Raw genomic sequence first — 22,619 nt, forward strand, 5'->3', positions numbered from 1 at the left:
CATAGCAGATCCTGTTTTTATAGAAGCTTCCTTGTTTGACACACAACAATGATGCATGTGATAATCAGAGTTGTGTAGCCCTCAACATTATATTTGAGTTGTCCGAGTGAGGGGGAATCAGAAGCCCTGCCATCTGAAAAATGTAGGAACCACATTAAGCTGGTGTGAATTCTATTTCTCGGACTCACTTTGCACCATTAACAATAAATCCTCATGCCTTTAGAGTTTAGTTGGAGTTTCACAAGGTTGAAGGCTTGGACAGATTATATCCATCTTACATATTCTTCCTCTAGGTAAAATTAGATAGAAAACCCAATTTTTTTATTGTTATGCAGATAATGCCTTATTATGATTGATGAAACCAGATAAAACCAATCAGTTTACTCAAAATGCCTTACAGAGAGAAAGACCTGGATAACTATCAATTATGTAATAATTATAGCTACCCTTGCTGGCATAACCCTGGTATCCACCAACACCTTAGGGAATCCAGGAGATGTATTTTATCAGGATATGTCCTTTAACCCCCATACGATGATGATGATACTTATTGACTATATTACTGGTATTCCTTATCAGTTCATCAATGAGTTCTGTTAGAAGTGTCTACCTGTTGAGAAGAATTATTTTTTATTGCTACTGTTGCCTTGACTCTGTCGTCTACATGAAAAGTGTCATGAGATAACCGTTGTTGTGATTTGGTGCTATAAAAAATGTATTGAATGACTTGAATGGATATTATAATGACAGTAGGATACATTGTTTTTTTTCTCTTGCCTATTTGGGAGTTTGTAGGACACAGAGCCCATTATTATAAGTGTGACAATTGCATTTCTCCAATTGTTTTGTGTAATTTCCTAGCACAAATACTGCTGTGAAAATGACATAAAAATCCACAGATAAGCGTAGATATTATTCCAGCCCATTGCACATAGAAATGAACCTGTATTGATTTTAATCCCACAGTAAATTCAAAACGCCTGCAGTTGCACAAACCACATTATTTAGATGGATTTACCTGTGAAACAAGAGAATCCAGAGGGACCAGCGCACATCATCAATCAATGTGTTCACTGAACAGATGAGAAGGGGATACAACATCTGAACTGATAATAGATTATGCTACAATTAAACTGAAAGTGAAACTCTCAGCCCACACACTTTGTCTGAAAGTCCTGATTGATTTCTGGTTAAACTTGATCTGGGTTGTACACTTCACTGCTGGGAATAGGAGTATCATTCAATTCCTGTTAACGATAAACATCCTGAAGAGCTGAAAGGGGAAAGACTCGAAAGGTATGAATGATACTTCAAGAGGCATGTAGGGGTTTTCCAACTTGTTTTCTTTTAGATATTTCCATGGCCCAGTTACCTAGTTGTCATTAGCCTGCATATAAAAATGCATAATACATAACTGTGGGCTTAGACATTTGGATAGAGGGCAGACTCAGGCCTATACAGTACAAGATCACATTTTCGGAATGATATACCCATGTTAAAGTATTAGTTCAATATTTTGCAAAACAATAATAATGCTTAATTCTTTACCAAGAGTAAGATTAAAAGATTATTAGCACACTTATGTTTGCTTTTTATATATGGATGTACTGATAGGAATGCATATGATAGCAAAGTTACGCAAGCCCTAATTTTAACGTACAAAGAAAAAACATATTTAAAAAAAACATTTCTTGTTTTTTTTTACATTTTCTGTCTGTAGACATTCAAAGCCAAAGTGGTAGGTGTTAATTAGTGAACTTTAGAGATGCTTATATGATGCATTGTGGGGGTGTGTTATGTCATCTGTAAGCACTCAGTGTAACTGTAAAATACAACAGGAGTTCAACACAGCACACAGAAGAGAGTGTGAGGCAGCCGCAAGTCAATGCTCTGCTCCTGCAAAGCCAATTAACACGCTGCAGCCCTCAGTTCAGCTGAACATTAAATATTGATTCTTTCATCACTGTTCACATTAATTTGTCTTCAGGGGGAGTTTCTTACACTTTTTCACCTCTGTCGGTCTTAGTCTGTGACTGTTGCACAGGAGTCTGTCATTGGATACAATATAACTGCCTACAGCTATAATTAAAGGAGGAATGAAACAAGCTTCAGATAAATTATGATTAGTGACAGCTGAAAGGATTCAGAAATTATCTAATTTCTTTAAGGTAACAGTATACTGTGTAATGTATCAAATATGAGGCTGCGTTATTGGTGTAATATTGCACCTATTTTCGGGACACAAACACTACAAATGAAAATTGACCATCTCATTATGCAACAGCGTTTTTTTGCAAGAACTTGTCAGAATATTAAATCCAAGACTACTTATGCAACACACCAGTCATTATACAGCACTACCACCATGTGGTCATATCACATTAATGCATGATAGACAAGACAAAAAAATGAATGACGCAAAACTTTTTATTCTAAAATTGAATTTCACAGCGCATCTGATATTTTCAATCACTTGAAATCATACACAAGAGAAACAGCAGGAAGAAAAAATCAATTGTATTTACAAAACAGTAGATTTACAGTCAAATTCCAAAATAAGATACAGCTTTATTCAAGATATTAAAGAGTCAATCCAATCTTAAATGAATTGGGACTAATTGCAGCTTATATTTGTTTTTTTAGATTTTTTATGTCGCTATTAAAAGTTCAAGTCAATACCAGTTTTTCTAAGTAATCTATTTCAGTCTTTTGTAATAAAGTATGATGTGTGAGCCAATGGGAAGACAGTTTTATAATTTCTTAAAATTAGATTTTCAGTGCAATCATTTAAGTCCCATTGGCTTTATCATTGTTAACAATGTCTACCTCCAATATCCAAAGTGGATCATATCATGTTCTGATACATGTAAATGATACAGTAGCTCACGATTAATAAGTTACCTGACCTTTTTAATGAGGAATAGTGTGCATTTATCAAGTAGTGATTCTGCAGTCACAACCCACCATTTAGGATTAATAACAGGCACTGATAATACACCCATGATAAAACAGGAGTCCGTCCAATATAGTCTACAGTCCATCCTCTGAGATGCGACGATACCAGAGGCATTAGAAATGAGGTCTTAATCTCTGATTGATATGGAAGACACAACAGCAAGTCAAAAATCAAGGAAAAAATAAATAGTCGCATTTTTATACGCACATTCAGAGTTTGAATAATGTTTGATATCGCTGACTGCAGCATGTGTGCCGTTTACAGATACGAAGACAGCAGAGGTAAACAGCAATGTACATGGAGAACAAATTAAAGACTTTTGACATCATTTGGACTTAAAAACACACAAACACACATCTTTTGGGAATAGATGCCTTCACAAAATACGTAATTACAAGGTGCTTGATTCCATCAACATGAATGACTTACATTCACATTATTTAAATTAGAAACTGCCTCTCATTAAAGTGTCTTTTCATTTAACTAACTGCATTACAACTAAATCAAAGGTTTCCTACAAGCACTTCTGCCATAGCCATATGTTTGCTACAGAAGAGTTATCCAGACTAAGGTTATAGAAAGTGAATACAGGGTAACCTTTGAGGTGAAGAATCAAAATATTTGAAGTTTGCTGGAGACCTAAAATGCAGGTCAGAGGAGACACAGCAGCATGTTTCGAAGGAAAGGTGAAACCATTCAGCAGAGAAAACTTCAAAGCCTTAAAGCAAAAAGTCTGTGTAACAACTAAAGAATACTCAGCTGCTACTTGTGACACAGAAATGAATCAGTGATTGAAATTATCAAGCTGTTGAGAGTTTGGGGAACATTAAGACATGGGTGTTATTTTAAATTTTAAATTGGATCCAACAGCCATTCTGATATCCAGAGATAAAATCAGGGATAAACTCTGATAATGATGAAAACACAAAACACAGTGGTCAAAATTGGATTAAGATCAAAAGCTGACTTTTTGACATATGTTTTAGAGTCCACGAAATCATTAAACCATGTAACTTACAAAAAGCAACATCTACAATTTAAAAAAACAAAATGTAGGGACTGTAACGATGCTAGTTAAGGCTAGCTGGTAAGAGCTAACTGATGCTGCTTTCTCAGCCTCATTAACTTATACATAATTTAACATGGTAAAACTGCATTTAAATCATTTATCTTCATTTTAATTATATGACTGGACCAAATAAGAGATTTCTTCATTAGACTAGTTCATTGGTGAAATCAAACATGAAATAAATATTTTGGAAAATTTGAAAGGACCCTATTGATGGAGTGTAGTATGTTTTTTTTTTTAGGCATGTTCTATTTGGCAGTAGCAGCTGAAGAATAAGACCATATGCAGTTTCAGCAGTTATAAGGTAATTGGTTACGGAGAACACACACACTCAATATGACCTAGAGAGCAATGACCGAAAGGACACATCATATGAACACACAGAGTAGACTCACAGTTATTGCTGGTGAGCAGGGGGATCTCCATGTCTTGTCTTGGGACACAGACCCTTCAGCAATCTTAGTTTTGATGGACAATAATTGGTGCAAGGAAGCAAGATATTTTTCCAAAAACCTTTTTTTTTTCTCAGCAGCTCCGACAAGTCACTATATGCATAGAAGGTATCCATGTTGTCTTAAACTGAACATAGTTGTAAGCACAGCAGAGAATTCTTGATCGATTATTAGCGCTTTTCACTGCAGCTGTTTTGTAATCCTGAAACCTATACTGGGTACCTCAGAGCTTAAAGGAATAATATCAGTTGCATCTAATTAGACTTCGCTGAAATGTATCCCTGTATCAGTAAAAGATCAGTGATGTCCAAAGGTTATTTTTCAGTATGGGACGCATACTTTCAGGCCCCAATTTTACACTCTCATCCAACACTTCATCAAGTTATTGGTGATGTAGTAAATGATTCATTTAAATTTGGTAAAGGCCAGCAGATGATCCTCAATTTCAGGCCCGTTTGGTGATAATGAAGAAACTGGTGTCAGTGAAGACCTTCCTCCAGAGATCCTTTGGCTTCCCAAACCTTTACTGTGCGATCACTGTAAAATGACACAAGTACATAGTCAAAAAACATATCAAAATAATCAATACTGGCTTCTAAATAACATGTTTCTAGATACAGGGAATACGATTGAATCGTTTTACTAGACTTAAATGACAGAAATGATACAAAGAATTGAAAAGCACCAAATTTCTGTTTTTTTGCAACTCACTCTGAGGCTGTAAACAGTTGGTTGCTGTTGGTGGCCAGGCCATTGATGGGGCTGTCATGTCCCCTGACCTCGCCAAGGGGTGCCAGTGAGTCGGTGTGCCAGAGGCGTAGCAGCCCTCCTCTGCATCCACTAAGCAGCACTGGGGAACCTGGCATGACGCCCAGAGCACTCACCCAATCTGCCTGTGTGTTGACAGACTGCTAGAGAAAACAACAGCCAGTTAGTTTGTGCAGTTTATTCTGTGTTTCAAATTATATAGTATTTTTTTTTTTATTTCTCAAATGTATTGAAATCTGGAGTGAAAGTATTGTGGCTCCTTAATGTAAACTGCTGTGCTATCACAGTGTACCTGTAGCAGTTGTTTACTTGCTAAGTCCCACTTCTTGATGTAGTGGTCTCTGGAGCTGCTGTAGAAAACATCTCCATGCATGGCCAGCGACTCAACGCTGTCCTGATGAGCCGGATCATACATATGGCTGGAGCTGATACTTCCCTGAGCACCCTCTGCAACCTCAAACATCTGGAAAAACAAACACAAATACTCAACATACGTATTGTTCCTGTGTAGTTTATTACTTACACTCACAAACGGGAATATATTTATAGTTCTGTGTTTGTGACTATGTGTCCCTTACTTTTATATGATGGTCTTTGGAGCCAGTGAGAACGACATCCTGTCCATGACCTAATTTGTCAACAGTCAAACACATGACAGGTCCCAAATGGCCTGTCAGCTTTCCTGTTGACACAAACCTAGACAAAGAATGGAAAGAAGATTAAAAGTTGTGTTTAAACAGTTTTAAGTCTTATATGTGTTTGAACTTACTTGCGGAGGTCCCACATGCGTACAGCATTGCCAGCAGCAGCGTAAAGGAAGGAGCCATTAGGGTTGAGAGCAATCTGGTTGATCTGACTCTCTCCTGGTGGGATGGATAAACTCCTGGCAGACGAACAGATGTCACCTGAACCCACCTGGCCTGATGACCTGCAATCCACAAAAATGCAAAATACACACCAATAAGGAACATTTTACTTTATAGACAACAAAAAATGTGGAAGGAGAAATGGTGTACTTACGTAAGCGTGCGGATACACTTTGCAGAGTCACGTATGTCCCAGACTTTTATGTAAGCAGTGGACACAGTGAAGACGAGACTAGAGGTGTACCTGATAAAAGTGAACAAAAACAAGAAAAAACATCTCATCAAAAGCACCTCATATACTTCTACTAAACACTATAACAGCTTTTGTACTTGTGCTATTGCTGGAAAGTAGTACCTGACGGAGACAACACTGCTGGGATGATCTGTCAGGGACATGATCTCCTGACCCGTAACCAGGTTCCAGACTTTACATGTGCGGTCTGAAAACGCACACACAAGGAACAGTGAGGTTGATAAAGGACCTTGAGGAAGTTTTTTTTTTCCAAAAGAAGGCTGATGTTTTCAGAGTTGCTAACAATTTAGCTTTTTACCTTTGGAACCTGTAAAGAGCAAATCATCTGTGGCATCAACGCAGAGAACAGGTTTGGTGTGTCCCTCTGCTACGTAGACACATTGAAGTTTGGCTAACCGGCTGCTCTTAGGGGCCGTCACCGGGTTAATTACACCTCTGCACAACAAAATAACATGATAAAAAGCCATACCCATTGACTTGTATGTGTCATAAATACAAATAACAGGGTTTCAAATGGAGACATCTTCAAGTTTGTTGAAAAAAGGGAGGGAGGCAATGGATTCCGATTTAAAAAGCAGACATAGCAAGAGATGCACATTACCTGTGTCCTTCAAATACAGGTGACTCCTCCAACCTAAATAAGATAAATGAAATATAAGCCCAATAAAATGTCGATCTATTATAAACCACCTTTTGAAATTTTTTATACTGTGCATACAGTAAAATTTTGTATTCAATGAGTTATAAGACATCAACATGAATATAATCAATTGATGATATTGTTTTTAAGGTTTTTAGAATATCACATTTCAATCATTCCCTGCGCATTTTTAAATCATATCATATTTGTGGACAAAATATACAATGCATCACTGCTTATGGTGCTTCATTCTTACAGTGATTTGTAGTCGCTGCCTTTAGTTTTAGCCTCCGTTGTGCTTGGTGTGAATGTGGGTGCTGGAATGTGTGTGGCTGTGGCTCCTCTTTCTTGCAACTTCCTTCGAGCTAGGGGCGAGCGCTCCAGCTGCCTCTTCTCAGGCCCTGTTGGTGACCTGGTGACAGGGTACTGAATCTTAATGATCTTAACATTTTAAAGCTACGACACTGAATGATAATATATATTCAACATTTAAAACTGAGTAAAATATCTTGAGATAATTGTTTACCACTGAGAAATGTAGTCTTAAACACTTACAGTCCAACTGGCCTGGCAGACAGTGCAGATGGGGAAACAGTTTGCTCGCGGTCAGGGGTCTGACCAAGCGCATGACCCTGCATGTCAGACGACCCTTCCAGGCGCTCTGAGACAGAAAGCAGAGGGGCCGGGAAGTCTCCAGTTGGAGAGTCGCAAGACAGATCTCCACTGCTGGCATACAGCAGCTCCATCTGGGTGGTGGTCCGCCTGCGGGCCTGAGTGACCAGAATTGTTTGGCTCAATATCGAGTCACAAGTCAATAGACCAGTTTAGTAATTAATCTAAGTCCTATTAATAACCACTGTGGAATGGAGAGTTGTGGTCAAAGAGAGTAAAATAGGAAACAAAATGTACAACAGCATATTGGACATGGAGTATGTGGGTCTCCTAAGAAACCTTTAAATGGTACATGGACTGTACTATACTGTAGTGCTTTTCTATTCATCCTTTTAACACCACATCAGATTGCGATTCACAGTGCAGTACCTTGCTTCTCGGTCTGGATTCACCACATAACTTCATCAGATCTGATGCAAGCGTGCTAAAAGAAAGTAATAGATTTTCAATTAGTTACACCCTCTAAATGCTAATATGCTTATGTTCATCAGTTATTTAACGTTTATACCTTACTAAATTAGCAAATAAGAACTCAAAGCACAGCTGCCATTAGTAAGCACAGATAATGGATGTTTCTCATAAAGCTTATCACCTGATTACAATTCAAATATCTAATGTATAAAGTTATTATATTATATCCCAGTGAATGGCTGGGTAACATTGCTATGCTGCTTGCTTGGCTAAAAACATTGACATAGCTCTAAAACTATATTCTGTAGCTAATGTTTTTCAGCTGCTTAAAAGCTATAATCTAAGTATGAACCCTGGATGGATAGATGGAGTTGACCTCTGTACGGGACTGTGTGGGCGTGTACAGATTGTGTCTCCCTCCTGTTTGTTTTGTTTCACTCCGTCAACCTAAGCAGAGGTCTTATTGGCCAAACACCTTTGCACTGTAGATTTGTAGAGACAAAAGACTACTTCCATGTTACAGCCCTTTCTACCACAATATCAAGTCACTGGAAGTGCCATGCCTAAATACAATGCAGCCATAATTTTAGGTTATCAGTGACACACATGCTTTCGCCACATTGACCAACTACCTGATTGTTAACCTGAAAAAAGGAATACTGTGTATCTGTGCTTACCTTCCCTCCGTGGCTGGACTGGGAGTCGACTCGTCACTACTGCTGTCATCTCCATTCTCTGCACAGTAAAACACATTCACATTACCACATGTAGTGAAACATTATTCATCACTAAATTAATCCGAAAATTGACTGATTTTTCTATAAAAAAATGAAGACAAACGCCATTTAGCGAGCTATAGTATATAACAGCACAACACTGATTACAGCTTCAGCAGTTCATAACAAGGCCGGGGGTCACCAGGTTTAGTTTTAGATAAAGGGGGACAAATGGGATTCATTAGTGTAATGCCACGGGAAGCAACATTGCAAGGTAGTATTTGTCCTGTATAAAGAAAGAATGGAGAAAGCATGAGAGAGACTGTAACACAGACACACAAACTGCTGTGCACACAAAACTTTCGCTGTGAGTCTTTCTGCGGCTTGGATTTTTACTGCTGTTTAGTTCACAGCCGGAGTGGCACTTGCTAGCAGGTGGGGTTACAGGGGAAACTGTTATCATGCACGTAATGGCAGAGTTACTTTGACTGAATTAGTTTTTAAAAGATGAACTGACGGGTTATGCACACTAAAAGATTTGTTAATCTATTCTAGAAACTGTTATTTTCAATTAATGTAATATAACAGGAAGATTACAGTCACATTGGGTATATCAAGTAAGCTACTATACAACTAGACTTTTTTTTAAGGCTTAAAAAGTAATATTTGTTATTCCATTATTTAATTTAAAAGTTTCTTAATTCAGAGCAAATTCTTTCAGAATCTTTGAGTGTGCATCTGCCACACTGTCTCAAACAGTCACATTGCTATGCATCTCATACTCACCTGGTGACAGGTAACCTAACTCTGAGTTCACACAAACACAACAAACAAACAAAACAAACAAATCAAAATCAACCCAAAGATGAGAAAAGAGCTACTCCTTATTTTAGAGGCCTGCTTTTTGATTCATAGGAGATTCAATGAAATAACGTTTTCTCTGGCGTTAAATATTTCCATAATGGAAAAAATACAGGCCTGCAAAATAAATGTAGCAATATGGTGAAAGAAAGGATGATTAATAGAGGTGATTGTGCTTGACATGCTTAGGGGTTTGCCTGTGGTCCCTACCCTGCAGAGCACTGCCCAGCAGTGCATCCAGCTCCGGGTTGATCTCAGCCTTCTCCTTCAGCATGTGGAACAGCAGCTGGTTCTGGGTTGCACTGTTGATCTCTGTCTGCTTTAACCTGCCCTCCATCACCTTCAGCTGGGACTCCTTCTGAGATGCCTGTAGACCCTGTGAGTAATCATGTTGCAGACATGTCGTTTTTAATGAGGGCTCTGTGTTTTAAACTTAAAAGTCCTTTGTTACTGTCATTACTTCCATTATTGTATTTTTGTTCTTTGCTGCTTTGCTGAACTTATTGAATCACTCCACCAATTAGGTTTCATCAAATCAAATCAAATCTCACCTTATCTTATTAAATGTAATTGAGACTTGATTTAATTAATGAAAGATTCTGTAGGTTCTCATTGAATTCAATCTTATAAAAAACCATGGCTACAAAAGCAGGATGACGAGCGAATGTGTATTATAGTTACAGTATACACTAGCAACAACAGTGCATTAACATTCATACAGTCCATTTACTTCGAAAGATATAAATAACAAATACATAATAACAAATAAGAATATTGAAATGGATCTAAGTTGGATTAAGGTTACACGACTCCCACTAAACCCTAAGTCAACATGGGGTGTAGGTACCTTGCTGATGGTCATAGTCATGAAATGATCCAAGAGGAAGCGAGCCTCTGATAAATTACAGGAGCTGATCACGGCAGTCACATCCACTGTGTCTCCTTCCTCCTGTAGGTCAGAATAATAACACATTTAATAAAGTGGCATTGTAAGCAATGTCACAGGACGTTTCTGACTATAGTGTATAAAAAGGAAATATATTTTCTTGCCTTCTTGTCAAGAGTTAGACAACTGTGAATTGATGCTAACTTTAGTTAGCAAAAAGACTGTACACGAGTAGAAAGAGTTAGCTTTGCTAGCTATTTTAAATCTAAATCTGCGTACCAGAACTTCAAGGTCAACAGTAACTGCCAGGTGTTTTGTAGTTAATTGAAACAACTGACAAAGCAAACCGTTTAGATTGAAGAGTGAAAGGGGATATGAGATTTTATTAGAAGCTGATAAATGCGGAAAAACAACATGCAAGTATTTTGTTAAAGTTTAAAATTACAACAAAAAAAGCTGCCTCAAATGTCAGTTAGATGAGCTCAGCCTGATATTTTTGAATTAATAGAAACTATATATACTACTTATTCTAATGCACATATTTCTCTATGTCTGCAGTAGCATACCTTGCTAATAAGATGTCAGCTAAGTTAAGTTAAGTTAATTTGATGCTACAGGGGTTTTCACATAGGTGATGGAAGGATTGGGCAACAGATATAAAAATGTTCCCAAGCCAGCAATTCACACTTTGTCTCTTGAGGCTGTTGGCTAACTCTAATTAGTTTTAATTGGGGAAAACATTATTAGTTTAAAAATAGCTAGTAGTAAGCAACAATGTCCTAGGACTGCATTTTTTTGTCATTTACTTCCAAGCCTTCACGATAATTAACAAGCAAAAAGTACAGTTGGACATCTCTCTTTCTGCATCTCCCTCTATCCCACTTTCTCTGCCCTTCCAGTCGAGGCAAATGACCTGGTGCTGCTCAAGGTTTCTGCCTGTTAAACAGTTGCCACTGTTGCCAAGAACTTGCTCATGGTTGATTAATGTTGGGTCTCTGTAAATAAGGTAAAAAATTGAGTACGTCCTAGACTTGCTCTTTTTGTAAAGTGTCTTGAGATAACTTTGGTTATGATTTGGTGCTATATAAATAAAAATTGATGATGATGATGATGAATTGACATGCCCAAAATGAGCTTGCACCATGTGCTTCAGCCTGTGCACTTTAGATTGTTTAAATACAGCTCTATGTGCAGGTGTGTGAACCAACATGAAGCATTAGGTACAGCCCACACTGGTATTCAACATGCCGACTTGCACAGCATAGCAGTTACAATGGCCAACTCATTATAACTGTAGCCATCAGGCTTTAAATTGAAAAATGCCTTGTTAAGCACCACAGCATTTTGGTAAGCACTTAGAGAGGCATCTTAAATAAGCAGCTAGCTACAGAAAATCCCTGCAATTTTTGCAATTTATCCTATAACTTCTAATTGCTAATTATTTAAGCTCACTTGAACCCAGAGACCATGCAGAGCAAATGCTCATCAAATAATGTACTTGTAGAATTATTAATGAACTGCTGCTGTGTGTGCATCATTAGTAAGTTGGCTCATAGTTTTTGGCTATATTAATGGGCTGCACTGACAGTGGTTGCTGTTCTATTGAGCCACTGTTATTTGGACTAATAGGCGCATTGGGGTCCAAAAAGCTGTGTGTGTTGTTGAGCTGTGCAATTATTTCCAAATTGTTTGCCTGAGGGCAACAGTCCAGAGCAGGCATATGCAAGCTAATGAGGTAGTGGTACATAGAACAGTTTACTGTTGTCAAATGTGTTTTATAAATCCATATACACCGTGTTAAATCCCCCAATAAATAACATTCTTTGTAAACTTACATAATTGCTGCAATCCTTATAAGATTTCTGGGATTCCACACAAACTTACCTTGGCCTCCTCCATCTGCATGATGTTGGCCTGGCAGTCTGCAATGCTGTCATTAATGTAATCAATGTTTGCGCTCAGAGACTCCAGCTCCTCGTTCAAGGAGGCCAGTGTGCGGTCAGCATCTGCACCATCCACTGCCATTTTTTCTCTCTTTCTGGACACCCGTTCCCTTCGCCTGGTCAGCTCCTCCCGTTGCTTAAGTGGTTGGCAGAGTTTAGGATGAGGTTATTGAAAGGATAGAGGAAGAAAAGAACAAAAGAATAAGCCTCTTTGTAAACATTGGGTTATTCAAACTAGAGATTAAAGTTCAAAATATATAAAGCATTCCAGGGATATATACAAAGATTTAAATTGTCTATAGACAATATTATTTACTTTACATGACAAGGCAAAAAACACAATTTCTTCCTTCTTGTTTAATTTTTTAATAACCATCTCATTTACTGATGACGTGATGTGTTACCTTCAGCAATCTGTTCATATCCGTCTCCATGTTAGAGATGGTCATCCTCTGCATGATGATGTCAGTGACTCGTCTCTCCAGGGACTGCCATTTGGCCCTGGCAGTCCGGTTGAGGTAGATACTTCCCATCCTCACAGGGGAACTCCTGGGCAAAAAGCGCTTTTAGAATTCCTAAAACACATAACCAGTCTGTCGCGGATACTTCAAACATGTAAGCGCCCTCAGATTCAGTACCTGGCTCCATTGGATGCAGCAGCTCCAGAAGTGTGCATCCTTCCTGGGGTGGATCTGTGTGACTCATGGTGAGGTTCAGGTACACTAGTCCTCCTGCTCACTTTCCCAGACACAGGCCTCACCTGTCGCCTAAGTGCTGTAACCTGATTCAGTTCAAAAGTAGGGAGTAAGTTTGCACATTAAAATAAACAAAAGCAGATGCAAATCCAATGATATTGTCCCTATCTCTCCTATGTGAGTGTGTGTCTCACCTCTTCATTCTTCCTACGAAGAATCAACTCCTGTTGTCTTTTCTGAGCCTCCATCTGCTTCAGTTGGTGCTGTTAGCAGAATGAATATTAGGAAAGAAACAAGTGGAAAAAGGGTTAGTAAACTTGACCTTCAGTAAGTAGTCATTACAAGAATCAACCAAATACATGACAAGAATTAACCAAATATATACATTTACCGTACTGTCTGTTTTCAATATGTATTATCATTTACTGTACTTAAATGTATTGTATTTTCCTTTTATACATATACAGTCTCTGTTGTTAAAGGGCCAGTTCGCTGATTTTTAACCTCAGTCCTATCATGGGGAACTAATATCATTATGGTAGAAAAAAAAAAGCAATTTCACTCTGTGCCTTTGGAGGACGCTATCCGCTTCTCCAATGGGCCCTGGAAAACCAGCCAGGGAGCTTACTAAACTACACTTCCTCAATCTAGGACGCCCGCCTCCGCCCCAAATTTATTCGACGATCCACTGGTATATTCTAGACCTATTTTGGATTCGGTACCGTTGTGAGCCATTGCCTGCAGCGATCAATGTCCTTGACTGGAAAACGGCAGTATTTCACACCAGCGTCTCTCGCTGGGCCGTTCCTTTCAGAGGGAGGGGCGCAATGCATGCTGGGTGTTATAGGAATTTAGAATGGACAAACCACGGGCTGTTTGTACAACTTTCTCCACAGCTTTGGCGCCAGTTTCAAATAATATTGCTTCTATCGATTACAGAGAACACCAGCTTTGACAGTGGCTTTTTCCAGGGGTGAACTGCTCCTTTAATGTGTTTAAACTTGAAAAAGCAAAATAAAATATCCCCAAAAGATATAAGATAAAAAGCTCTGTGTTGATGTGTCCCTCCCTCTCACCTCCGCTCTGCGCTGGTCTTTCTTCAGAGAGGCGATCTCCCTGTTCCTCCTGCACTCTGAGGCTCTGTTTCTATCCTGCTGCTCCTTCATTTGACGCATCAGTGCCACCTGGTGGACAAAAAACAACACAGCAGGAGAAATTCAACATTGAAACTAGTATGGTAGAGTAAGAGAAAAAACACAAAATAAAACACATCTCTTTACCTTGGTCTTCTTCATCTCCGTCACATCCAGCTGGAGTTTCTTTAGTTGCTTCTCATACTGAGATTGATTCTTCAGCAGGCGGGCGTGCTCCTTTTGAGCTGACTGGAGCTTCTGCAGCTCTTTGTTCATTGAGCTCAGCTTTCTCTCATACTCTGCTTTGATCTTCTTAGCCTTCTCCTCGGTACCTGACTCCACTGAACCTGGAGATGAACAAGAAAATGAAAGAATAACCTTTTATTGTGCTGGAAGCTTCCTCTGCGTTATATGTTTGAAATGGGTGAAAAGAAAAGTCTTTGTTACACAAATCAAGTGTTTGTTTGCTTGTGTGTCTTACCCATATTATGCAGCACCTTGTCCCTCTCCAGCTGTGTGTCTTTGATCTTATTCTGGAGCATCATCAGCTTCTGTTCGTACTGCTGTTTGAGAGTGTGCAGGCGTCTCTGGCTGTTCTCCAGCTCATCTATCAGCTTCTGCTTGATTGCGATCTCACAGGTGATGTTGGCCAGGTCGGCCTGGACATTTTCTGCACGTTCACAAATACAGCCTTAGATCCTGATGCCTCTTCCATCTTATCACCAATCATGACTTCAGGTTCACTTTTGCTCTTGTGTCATCAGGGAAAAGAATCTGTGCTGAATTGCCTTCCTTGCTATCGCTGATCTTACCTTTCTCTTCCAGTTCTTCGGAGTCAGACTCATCAGATGTCTCATCACCCGCCATGTCAAAGTCCTCCTCCTCTCCATCTGCATCCTCGCCTTCTTCATGGTCGCTGCCCTCCTGGAAACACATATGAAGAAGACAATTCAAAACCCACACCAGTAAATTAGGAATCTATCTTTAAATAGAAATCTCAAAGATTGATTAAGGGGTTGTCCACCTACCACCTCTGCCTCATCATTGCCCCGCTCCTGCTCGTTGTCTGGCACTTCCTCTTTGACAACACTGAAAAGGGGAAGAGACCGTTAGCCAGCTAATGACAAGGATACAGTAAGGGGTTGGGAATAACTGCAATATAAATGTTTTGGGTAAAGTGCACATGCAAATGATTATCCACTTCATCAGATTATGATTGGATGTGGAGTCAGTGTTGATTAATGGATGGTTTCAGTGTGATTGCACGGGGGGATAACATCAATGATACACAGGGAAAGACAAATTATCAACTGGTCAAGAGCACACAATTATTCACAGTACAATCTGGTTTAATTTTAAGAAGGGTTGCCACACTAGAAAGATTTGTTGATCATATTCTACATACTATAAAAAGAAAAAAAACTGAGGACATTTTCTCAACTCTAAATTTTTAATTGTAATTTTTAAGGTAAAGACACTGCTTATGATAAGATCTGATCAACAACTTGCTGTGTGCACTGAGGAGGAAGAAAAAGACAGAACAGGGGGTTAAGAGGAAGAGGTAAGAGCTGGTTAAAATATCTGCTTCCCCCCAGGAGTGTAAACCACCTGTAGGTGCAGAAGAAGTTAGAGATTAGTGACTCTGGGATCTTAGAAAGGGGGGTATGGGTTAGTAGCCAGGTCAACAATCAACTGAAACCCTTTCAATGACTATTGCAAATCATGTTCTGAAATGCACCGCTGGTGCTTGAAACGGTTTCAGATATGACCTAATCCTGGATGGGATGTAGCAAACCTGGTGTGTTCAACCTCTTGGTGGTGATTTTCTTCATATTGCCTCAGTCTTCATAGATAAGGGTGGAAGCATGTGGGTGAGGATGGTGAGGTGTAGAGGTGAGGAGAAGGTGGAAGGAGGAAGACAGGCCACAGAAGTTGGGACAAGTGAGGGAATATCATAATATGAGGAAGGGAAGAGTGAGAGAGCAGAAAAAGGTGAGTCAGAGACAAATACTGCGTTCAAATGATGATCCTGCTTATAGAGATGCAGGTGACAAAGACAGATTTCCCCCCCTAAAAAGTTGCTTCTACTGTGAAGAAGACAAGACTCTGACTCTGATAGCTTAGTCTATCATCTTGTCTACGTTTTATTCAACTAAAGGAAGACCAGGGTTAAAATTCCCAAAGGTATTCCTACAACACACGAACAAACATCAAACAAACATCAAGACTCTCCCTTTTCTGTTTCTTCACGATGCCCGTTTTAGTTTAAGTCTCCTCCAAGGAAGCTGACAAGATTCAATACTACCCTGAATTCAAAAAACAGTGGGAGCAGGTAAAAACTGTCAGCAATAAACAAAAGTTTCTTTAAAGCAACAAATCCCACATTATACCTCTTCTTCTTCTTCTTCTCCTTCTTCTTGAGCTTCTCCAGGTCTTTCTTGGCCATCTCGATGACATCGCTTGCCTCCTTCTCTGGGGCAAGGAGGGCGGAGGAGAAAGAACCGGGGCCGCCGTACAACGAGGAACGCGTGGAGGCTCGGGACAAATTCTTCCTGAGATTCTCGCTCACAGCTTCACTTTCAAGAAGTTTAGCTCTGCGAGACGGGGAAAGTGATTACAGTCACAAAACAGAAGCAAGTGTTTCAAACAAAGTCTCCCTGATTAAATTACTTTACTAGCTTTGTAATTCATAGTTGCAGTATGTGTGCCTGTGCTAATAGGTTTGAAGTGGATGTTGATAAATTATATAAGAATTAAGTAAACTAATGACATCAGAATTTAATATAAAATGTTGTCACTACATACCTGAGCTCCTCGATTTCTTTGATGTAGTTCTGAATCATGTTCCCAATCTCTTCATTGCCTTCACCTATAATCACAGGAATCAGTTTAGCTTCAAGATGGATCTATGGTGACTTTTCAGGAGTGGGGATGGAGAAGAAGACTTTTCAGAGATACTTAGATATTTTGCTACATACATTATCTTCACCAAAAAAACCCCTTATTCTTATAGAATCAATGTGTGTTTTTGGTGAACCATCTCAAAGTTCAAAATAATGAGATTCCAATGCAGGTTCAGCTGTTCCTTAGTGCTAATCAGAAAATGCTACCATGCTAATAAACGCTTTAAAGTAATAATCTCAAAGATTTTTATTTAAATAAATGTCTGTTAAGTCACTATCTATTGTCGAATGAGGTAACACAATGGTGATTGAGCCTATGGCCCACAGATGAAAGCCTTTGCAGAATTACGGACTGGGTGTCTGGTGCGACACAAAAGTGGTGCCCAGTATGTGACGCGTTTTCCATCACCCAGCAGTGGTTGGTCCGACAGAGAGGGTAAGCGGCTGCTTTTCCAGTCTCCGCCAGTGTTGCGAGTAAATAGTAATCTACTATGGCTTAACAAACAAAGAAAAGATCGATGACTACAGATACGACTTCAAAAATAAAGGAAAATCCAAAGAAAAAGAAACAAATTCGACGCTCAGATGAAGGCAAACAGTCTAAAAAGGAATGCGACCGTCAGCGAGGAAAATCAAGAGTTACAACCGGAGCCAACTGTGGATGTCACACATGCGACACTGTCTGGATATCTGGGAAGTGTGCTCCAGAATTACAGTTTATCGCCATAGATGCCACCAAAGAGAACGAACCTGAGATCTTCGAGCTTACTACTTTAAAGCTATAAAATAACAGCTGGTAACAGCTGCCAAGAGTAAGAAAATGTATTGCGTATGTGACAAGAAATGCAATCTCTGCAGCTAAATAAAACATTTTTATTAGTTTAGAAAAAGAAAAGGAGGCTACAGTAACATTACTACCTGGGTTACACTCTATTATAATAATAGGGTTTAAGTTGTGATTTTGTGAACAGTGTCTTTGTGTCAAGGGCAAAAATCAGGAAAATACAACTATTCCATCTGTCTTACAAAGTTGTCGTTACTGCAAACAGTAAATGTTGGATGTTCATATCTAAAATCATTAAATACATATCAATTAGGTTTCTGTATTTTTATTATGCTTATTTGGTTCCCCAATATGGTATTTTTCTCATCAGACAATCCTGTCCCAGTGCTTACCTGCTTTAGCCAGGACCTGGTTGGCCTGATCACTGAGGATCTGTGTGAGTCTGGCTCTCTGGGCGTCGATGGTCTCCTGCATGGCCTTTACCCTCACCCTCAGGTTGTTGTTCTCCGTCTGCAGCATTGAGTTCTCGTGGACCAAGTCGTTGATGCCCTCCATGCCATCCTCACCCACCATACGCTTTCCCTGGGCATGTGAAATGGCAATTAAGATAATAGAATTTTTTTTATACCACCATCTTCTCCACTGATTTTATTTGCTGTATTCCTCTCTTATTTAATCTACTAGATGCCCTTCATTTTTTCTGCCTTCTTACCGTTTTGTACTCCATCAGCTCCATCTGTAGTCGTGCTATCTCTGTCCTCAGAGCGCTGATCTGCTGGCTGGCTTTGTCCTGGTTTACCATCACCTTGTTCTTGATGTTTCGGGCTCTGTTGGCGTACTTCAGGGTGTTCAAGGTCTCCATGAAGTCCCGATCCGACGGGCTGATACAGGCAATCATCATTGTTTGACTGGAGAATGTACAAATGAAGGAAATGATTACAATCTAGGCTTCTAAATGCTCTTCATATTTTTTTCAAAAACATTTTGCATGTTGTGCTAACCTACACAAATGTTTTATTTATATTTAATGCTTTTAAATCATTATTGGGCCTAGGCAAAGGGTGACTGCATTAATCATTTAAGCGATGACTCCACTCGCTTAAAAAAAAGATTTACAGTCAATGTCTTATTATTAATACAAATATAATTAGTGCCACACTTTTAATTTCAAAATGATGCCTGAATCTCAAAGATGCCCAGTTTTACTGTCTTTAAAGCAGATTTTCATCTGGCAACTTGTTGGTCAGAAAGAAGTTCTTTTTGTACTAATTTTGCAAGTAATCAATTTTTGTAAATTCAGACTATTGATATATGTCAATATTTGAAGTAGCAAAGATCTCTATTGATTGAAACTTTCATGTTGCAAATGTTGCTGCAGCTCAGGATCTTATTTCAAAGAACATACATCAACTTTTAACAAATCAAAATAGGTTTGTGCTCCTTTATCAAAGGTTTACATTAATATCTGTATAAGAGGCATCTCGACAAACCTGTTGCCACCCAGTGAGTCCTGTAATAGCCTGGTCAGTTTGGAATCTCTATAAGGCACGTGGGTGGAGCGTTTACTCCTGTCACCTAGAGCGCTGATGACGTTTCCCAAAGCAAGCTGAGGTAGACAGATATAGAACATCATGATTATGATTGGATTTTTTTGGGTAGATTCTATTCCACCTGTTGCTTAAATAGGCACCAAACACTTGACATTGAAAAACACTACTATTTTTGTATAATAATGATACTTGTTTTAGCAAAATAAATTGAGTGTGCAGTTCATGTTCTGGCCACCTGAGGGCTTCCTTGCTTCAAAAAAAGTTAATATGTGAAGATCAAGAATGACAAGATTCATGCCTTGCATCACAGCCAAATAATACAAAACACACTTTTCTGGCAATCTGCGTTGCAACTCACTATATCATGACTATATCCAGCAACTACACTGCTCTGTGCCACGCTAAATGTCTAATTTAGAATCTGACAATCTCTCAGCTTCCTCACCAATCCACAGTTGATGGAGATGCCCTCTTTAGCTCTGTCTCCTGTTGCACCGGTTCTCTTTAGTCTCTCAGAACCAGCCAGGTCCACGAAGTGAAACTTGGCTGTCAGTGTCTCAAACTCATTGATTTCTGGGTTATTAGCTAGACGGTTGTCCGTCTCATTATCCTGTAAGAGAGAGAGTACAGAATGGAAAATCAACAAAAAGACGTACATTTGTAAGGGAGGGTACTGGTGCTGTATTAGAGCACGTACGTCATTATCAGGAGAGCAGACTCGAACTTGGCACAGGTGGATGGTGAAGATGGCGTGTGAGCGAGAACTCTGGACGTTCATCTGAGTGCTTGCTGTGGTACGAGACAGAGCACCCAGCTTCAGACACTGTATCATCTGTTAGAGGAGGGGTGAAGGGAAAGTAAGGCAAGGGAGGAGGACGAATTAATAAACAACACAAACAACAACTAGCGTGAATAAAAACCTCACAGACATCGCTGGGTGAGGTCATACCTTCACAGGAAATACATGGCATTTAAAAAACACTGTAAGCCTCTGTATCTGCATGGGTAGACACCACTTAAGGTTGGTGATTATTTAACTTTATTGTAATTTTATGGTAATTTTACTCACCCTGCATTTCAAAAGAGCTGGTTTGAAGTAAAAATGTTTCACATTTAATTATTGTGATATGAATCAACTTATACTGGAAGCACTAAAAAGGAGTTTTTTTAATTTAAAAATGGATTTATTAGCCATGGCCATGTGACAATGTTGATTTAATACAATTAAATGCTTGACAATAATAAGGTTGATGCAAAAGAAAAATGCTTAAAGAACATTTTGGGGCTTTATAGCTGACCTCTGCTGCAGAGGTTACAGTGCGAGTGGTGACCCCCACGGTGTAGATGCCTCCGTTTGCGTCCTCATGGATTTTGATGTTGGATCTCTGCTTCCTGGCCTCAATGTCTCTCACCGAGTCGAACAAGTCCAGCACCTCCTCATTGTACAACTGGGGAGTGTGTTATATAATGAAAAAAAACAAAACAGACAGAAAACAGTTCATACACATTTATTGCAACGTTATAATTTTAATTTCCAAGCCTCATTTTTCTCGTCAGCTGCTTCCTCACCAACTGCTAGCAGCCACTTCATGGCTGTTAAAAATATAGCCAGGAGCTGACCACGGAGACAGACTAATGACAGTTTAATGGCTGTAGGGTCATCTGGTTGTTTTAACAACTTTAAATCATTACACCCCCTGCTGACCTTTGACCTCTTGCTGTCAGCATGTTCTAGCTCCATCTAACTAATGGACCTTAAGTGGACTGGATGTTTTGAGTTTAGACAGAGTGCATATAAAAGCATCTTAATTGGGATCTAAAATTGTGTGAAATAGAAAACATGCTTGGTCTTCCTCCGTGTGTTTCTTCACCTCCAGGAACTGTGCGTTGATCTTGAACTCAGGGACCGGCCTGCCCTGCTCGGTGGCAGCCTGTCTGCGCTCCTCGATCCCCCTGAACAGGTGGTTGACAGCCCGAGGAATGATACCCAGCTCATCCTCTCCAATGTTGACGTCGAAGCCAGTTCCCATGGTGTAGGTCTTCCCTGAACCGGTCTGTAAGTAGGGGAGAAGACAGATCATCTAAAACTTTATCAATTGGCAAAAAATCTTTTGCTGCTCTCATTATATATATATATTTTTTTGTCCCTAGATATTTCATCATATATGTCAGGTTTGTTAGTTGTATCATTTAACCATTCAACTGATTCAAAGATTGGGGTGCAGCCCTGAGAAGTTTGTCTAACATTGGGGGCTCAAAGGGAATGGGGTAGTCACCATGGTGACCAAAGGAGGAATGCAACATTGAGCTCAAAATCAGGCGTCACGCCTCTCTCCTCTGATCGAAACTCCCTGAAAGAGACCCTGAAAGGGGTGTGTGTGTGTCTGTGTAGTAATAGATCATGGTGAATGTGAAAGATACAGCAGTGTGCGTTTGTCTGCTTTTTTCTATGAAACCACACCTGTTTGGTAACTATGCACACATACACTGTGTGTTTTGTGTGTGTGTGTGTGTGTGTGTGAGTGTTTGTGTGTCAGTGTGCGTGTTTGTGGGGTTGTGTGTGTGGCCTCCACTGTGCTCTGTGAAAGGCTCTTTGACAGGAATACAAGGGCTGCAGGAACAATGTGAGGAGAGAATAATGAACAGAGAGAAGAGGAGTGAAAGGAAAGAATAAGAAGAGGGAAAGTTTGGCTGATGTTCAACTAAAGCGTCGGCTGCACCCAGAGACGCAGAGAAAAACGTCAGCGGGAAGTAGCCAAAGTTTTTGTTATCCTGAAAAAAAATACATTTAAAAGAAGAAAAGAACATTCTGCAGTGGAAACAAAGCAGGAGCTAAACATCTTTCATTAAATACATCATGTTTTTATTGCATTCTAGTCTGACCAGAAAGTAATTTGTAAATGTTTGCTACATTTTTGGAGGTATTGCCTCTTCAACTGACTTCATCTTGAGCAAAATTGAGAGGAAAAGGGACTGACTGATACATTTAATACATATTATTGTACATTATTGTAAATGTGTCAATTCATGTAATATTTGACAGCTGATTTGAAAGAAAAAT

At 39.4% G+C, this 22,619-nt stretch overlaps 1 protein-coding gene across 1 annotated transcript in view; it reads right to left on the minus strand.

Moving 5' to 3' along the window:
- Nucleotides 1–2,853: 2,853 nt before the first annotated feature.
- LOC138599313 (kinesin-like protein KIF21A) overlaps nt 2,854–22,619 on the minus strand; it is a 34,490-nt gene continuing 14,724 nt past the window's right edge. The window contains exons 3-36 of the mRNA XM_069670915.1: nt 21,430–21,612; nt 20,857–21,006; nt 20,256–20,390; nt 20,004–20,168; nt 19,499–19,614; nt 18,721–18,916; nt 18,401–18,590; nt 17,127–17,190; nt 16,712–16,915; nt 16,117–16,164; nt 15,350–15,410; nt 15,134–15,245; nt 14,803–14,991; nt 14,469–14,668; nt 14,265–14,372; nt 13,383–13,451; nt 13,132–13,274; nt 12,898–13,042; nt 12,435–12,629; nt 10,512–10,613; nt 9,875–10,040; nt 8,765–8,822; nt 8,046–8,100; nt 7,560–7,774; nt 7,261–7,416; nt 6,966–6,998; nt 6,663–6,799; nt 6,467–6,551; nt 6,266–6,355; nt 6,015–6,173; nt 5,824–5,941; nt 5,538–5,708; nt 5,189–5,388; nt 2,854–5,014 (exon numbers count right to left, since the gene is read on the minus strand). Coding sequence (XP_069527016.1) covers nt 4,957–5,014; nt 5,189–5,388; nt 5,538–5,708; nt 5,824–5,941; nt 6,015–6,173; nt 6,266–6,355; nt 6,467–6,551; nt 6,663–6,799; nt 6,966–6,998; nt 7,261–7,416; nt 7,560–7,774; nt 8,046–8,100; nt 8,765–8,822; nt 9,875–10,040; nt 10,512–10,613; nt 12,435–12,629; nt 12,898–13,042; nt 13,132–13,274; nt 13,383–13,451; nt 14,265–14,372; nt 14,469–14,668; nt 14,803–14,991; nt 15,134–15,245; nt 15,350–15,410; nt 16,117–16,164; nt 16,712–16,915; nt 17,127–17,190; nt 18,401–18,590; nt 18,721–18,916; nt 19,499–19,614; nt 20,004–20,168; nt 20,256–20,390; nt 20,857–21,006; nt 21,430–21,612 — 4,476 coding nt within the window. The 3' untranslated portion in view covers nt 2,854–4,956. The remainder of the gene's footprint in view (nt 5,015–5,188; nt 5,389–5,537; nt 5,709–5,823; nt 5,942–6,014; nt 6,174–6,265; nt 6,356–6,466; nt 6,552–6,662; nt 6,800–6,965; nt 6,999–7,260; nt 7,417–7,559; nt 7,775–8,045; nt 8,101–8,764; nt 8,823–9,874; nt 10,041–10,511; nt 10,614–12,434; nt 12,630–12,897; nt 13,043–13,131; nt 13,275–13,382; nt 13,452–14,264; nt 14,373–14,468; nt 14,669–14,802; nt 14,992–15,133; nt 15,246–15,349; nt 15,411–16,116; nt 16,165–16,711; nt 16,916–17,126; nt 17,191–18,400; nt 18,591–18,720; nt 18,917–19,498; nt 19,615–20,003; nt 20,169–20,255; nt 20,391–20,856; nt 21,007–21,429; nt 21,613–22,619) is intronic.

Source organism: Semicossyphus pulcher, unplaced genomic scaffold (genome assembly GCF_022749685.1).
Source record: "Semicossyphus pulcher isolate SPU_LCO1_2020_fin unplaced genomic scaffold, fSemPul1.0.p SCAF_20, whole genome shotgun sequence".
Classification (NCBI taxonomy): domain Eukaryota; kingdom Metazoa; phylum Chordata; class Actinopteri; order Labriformes; family Labridae; genus Semicossyphus; species Semicossyphus pulcher.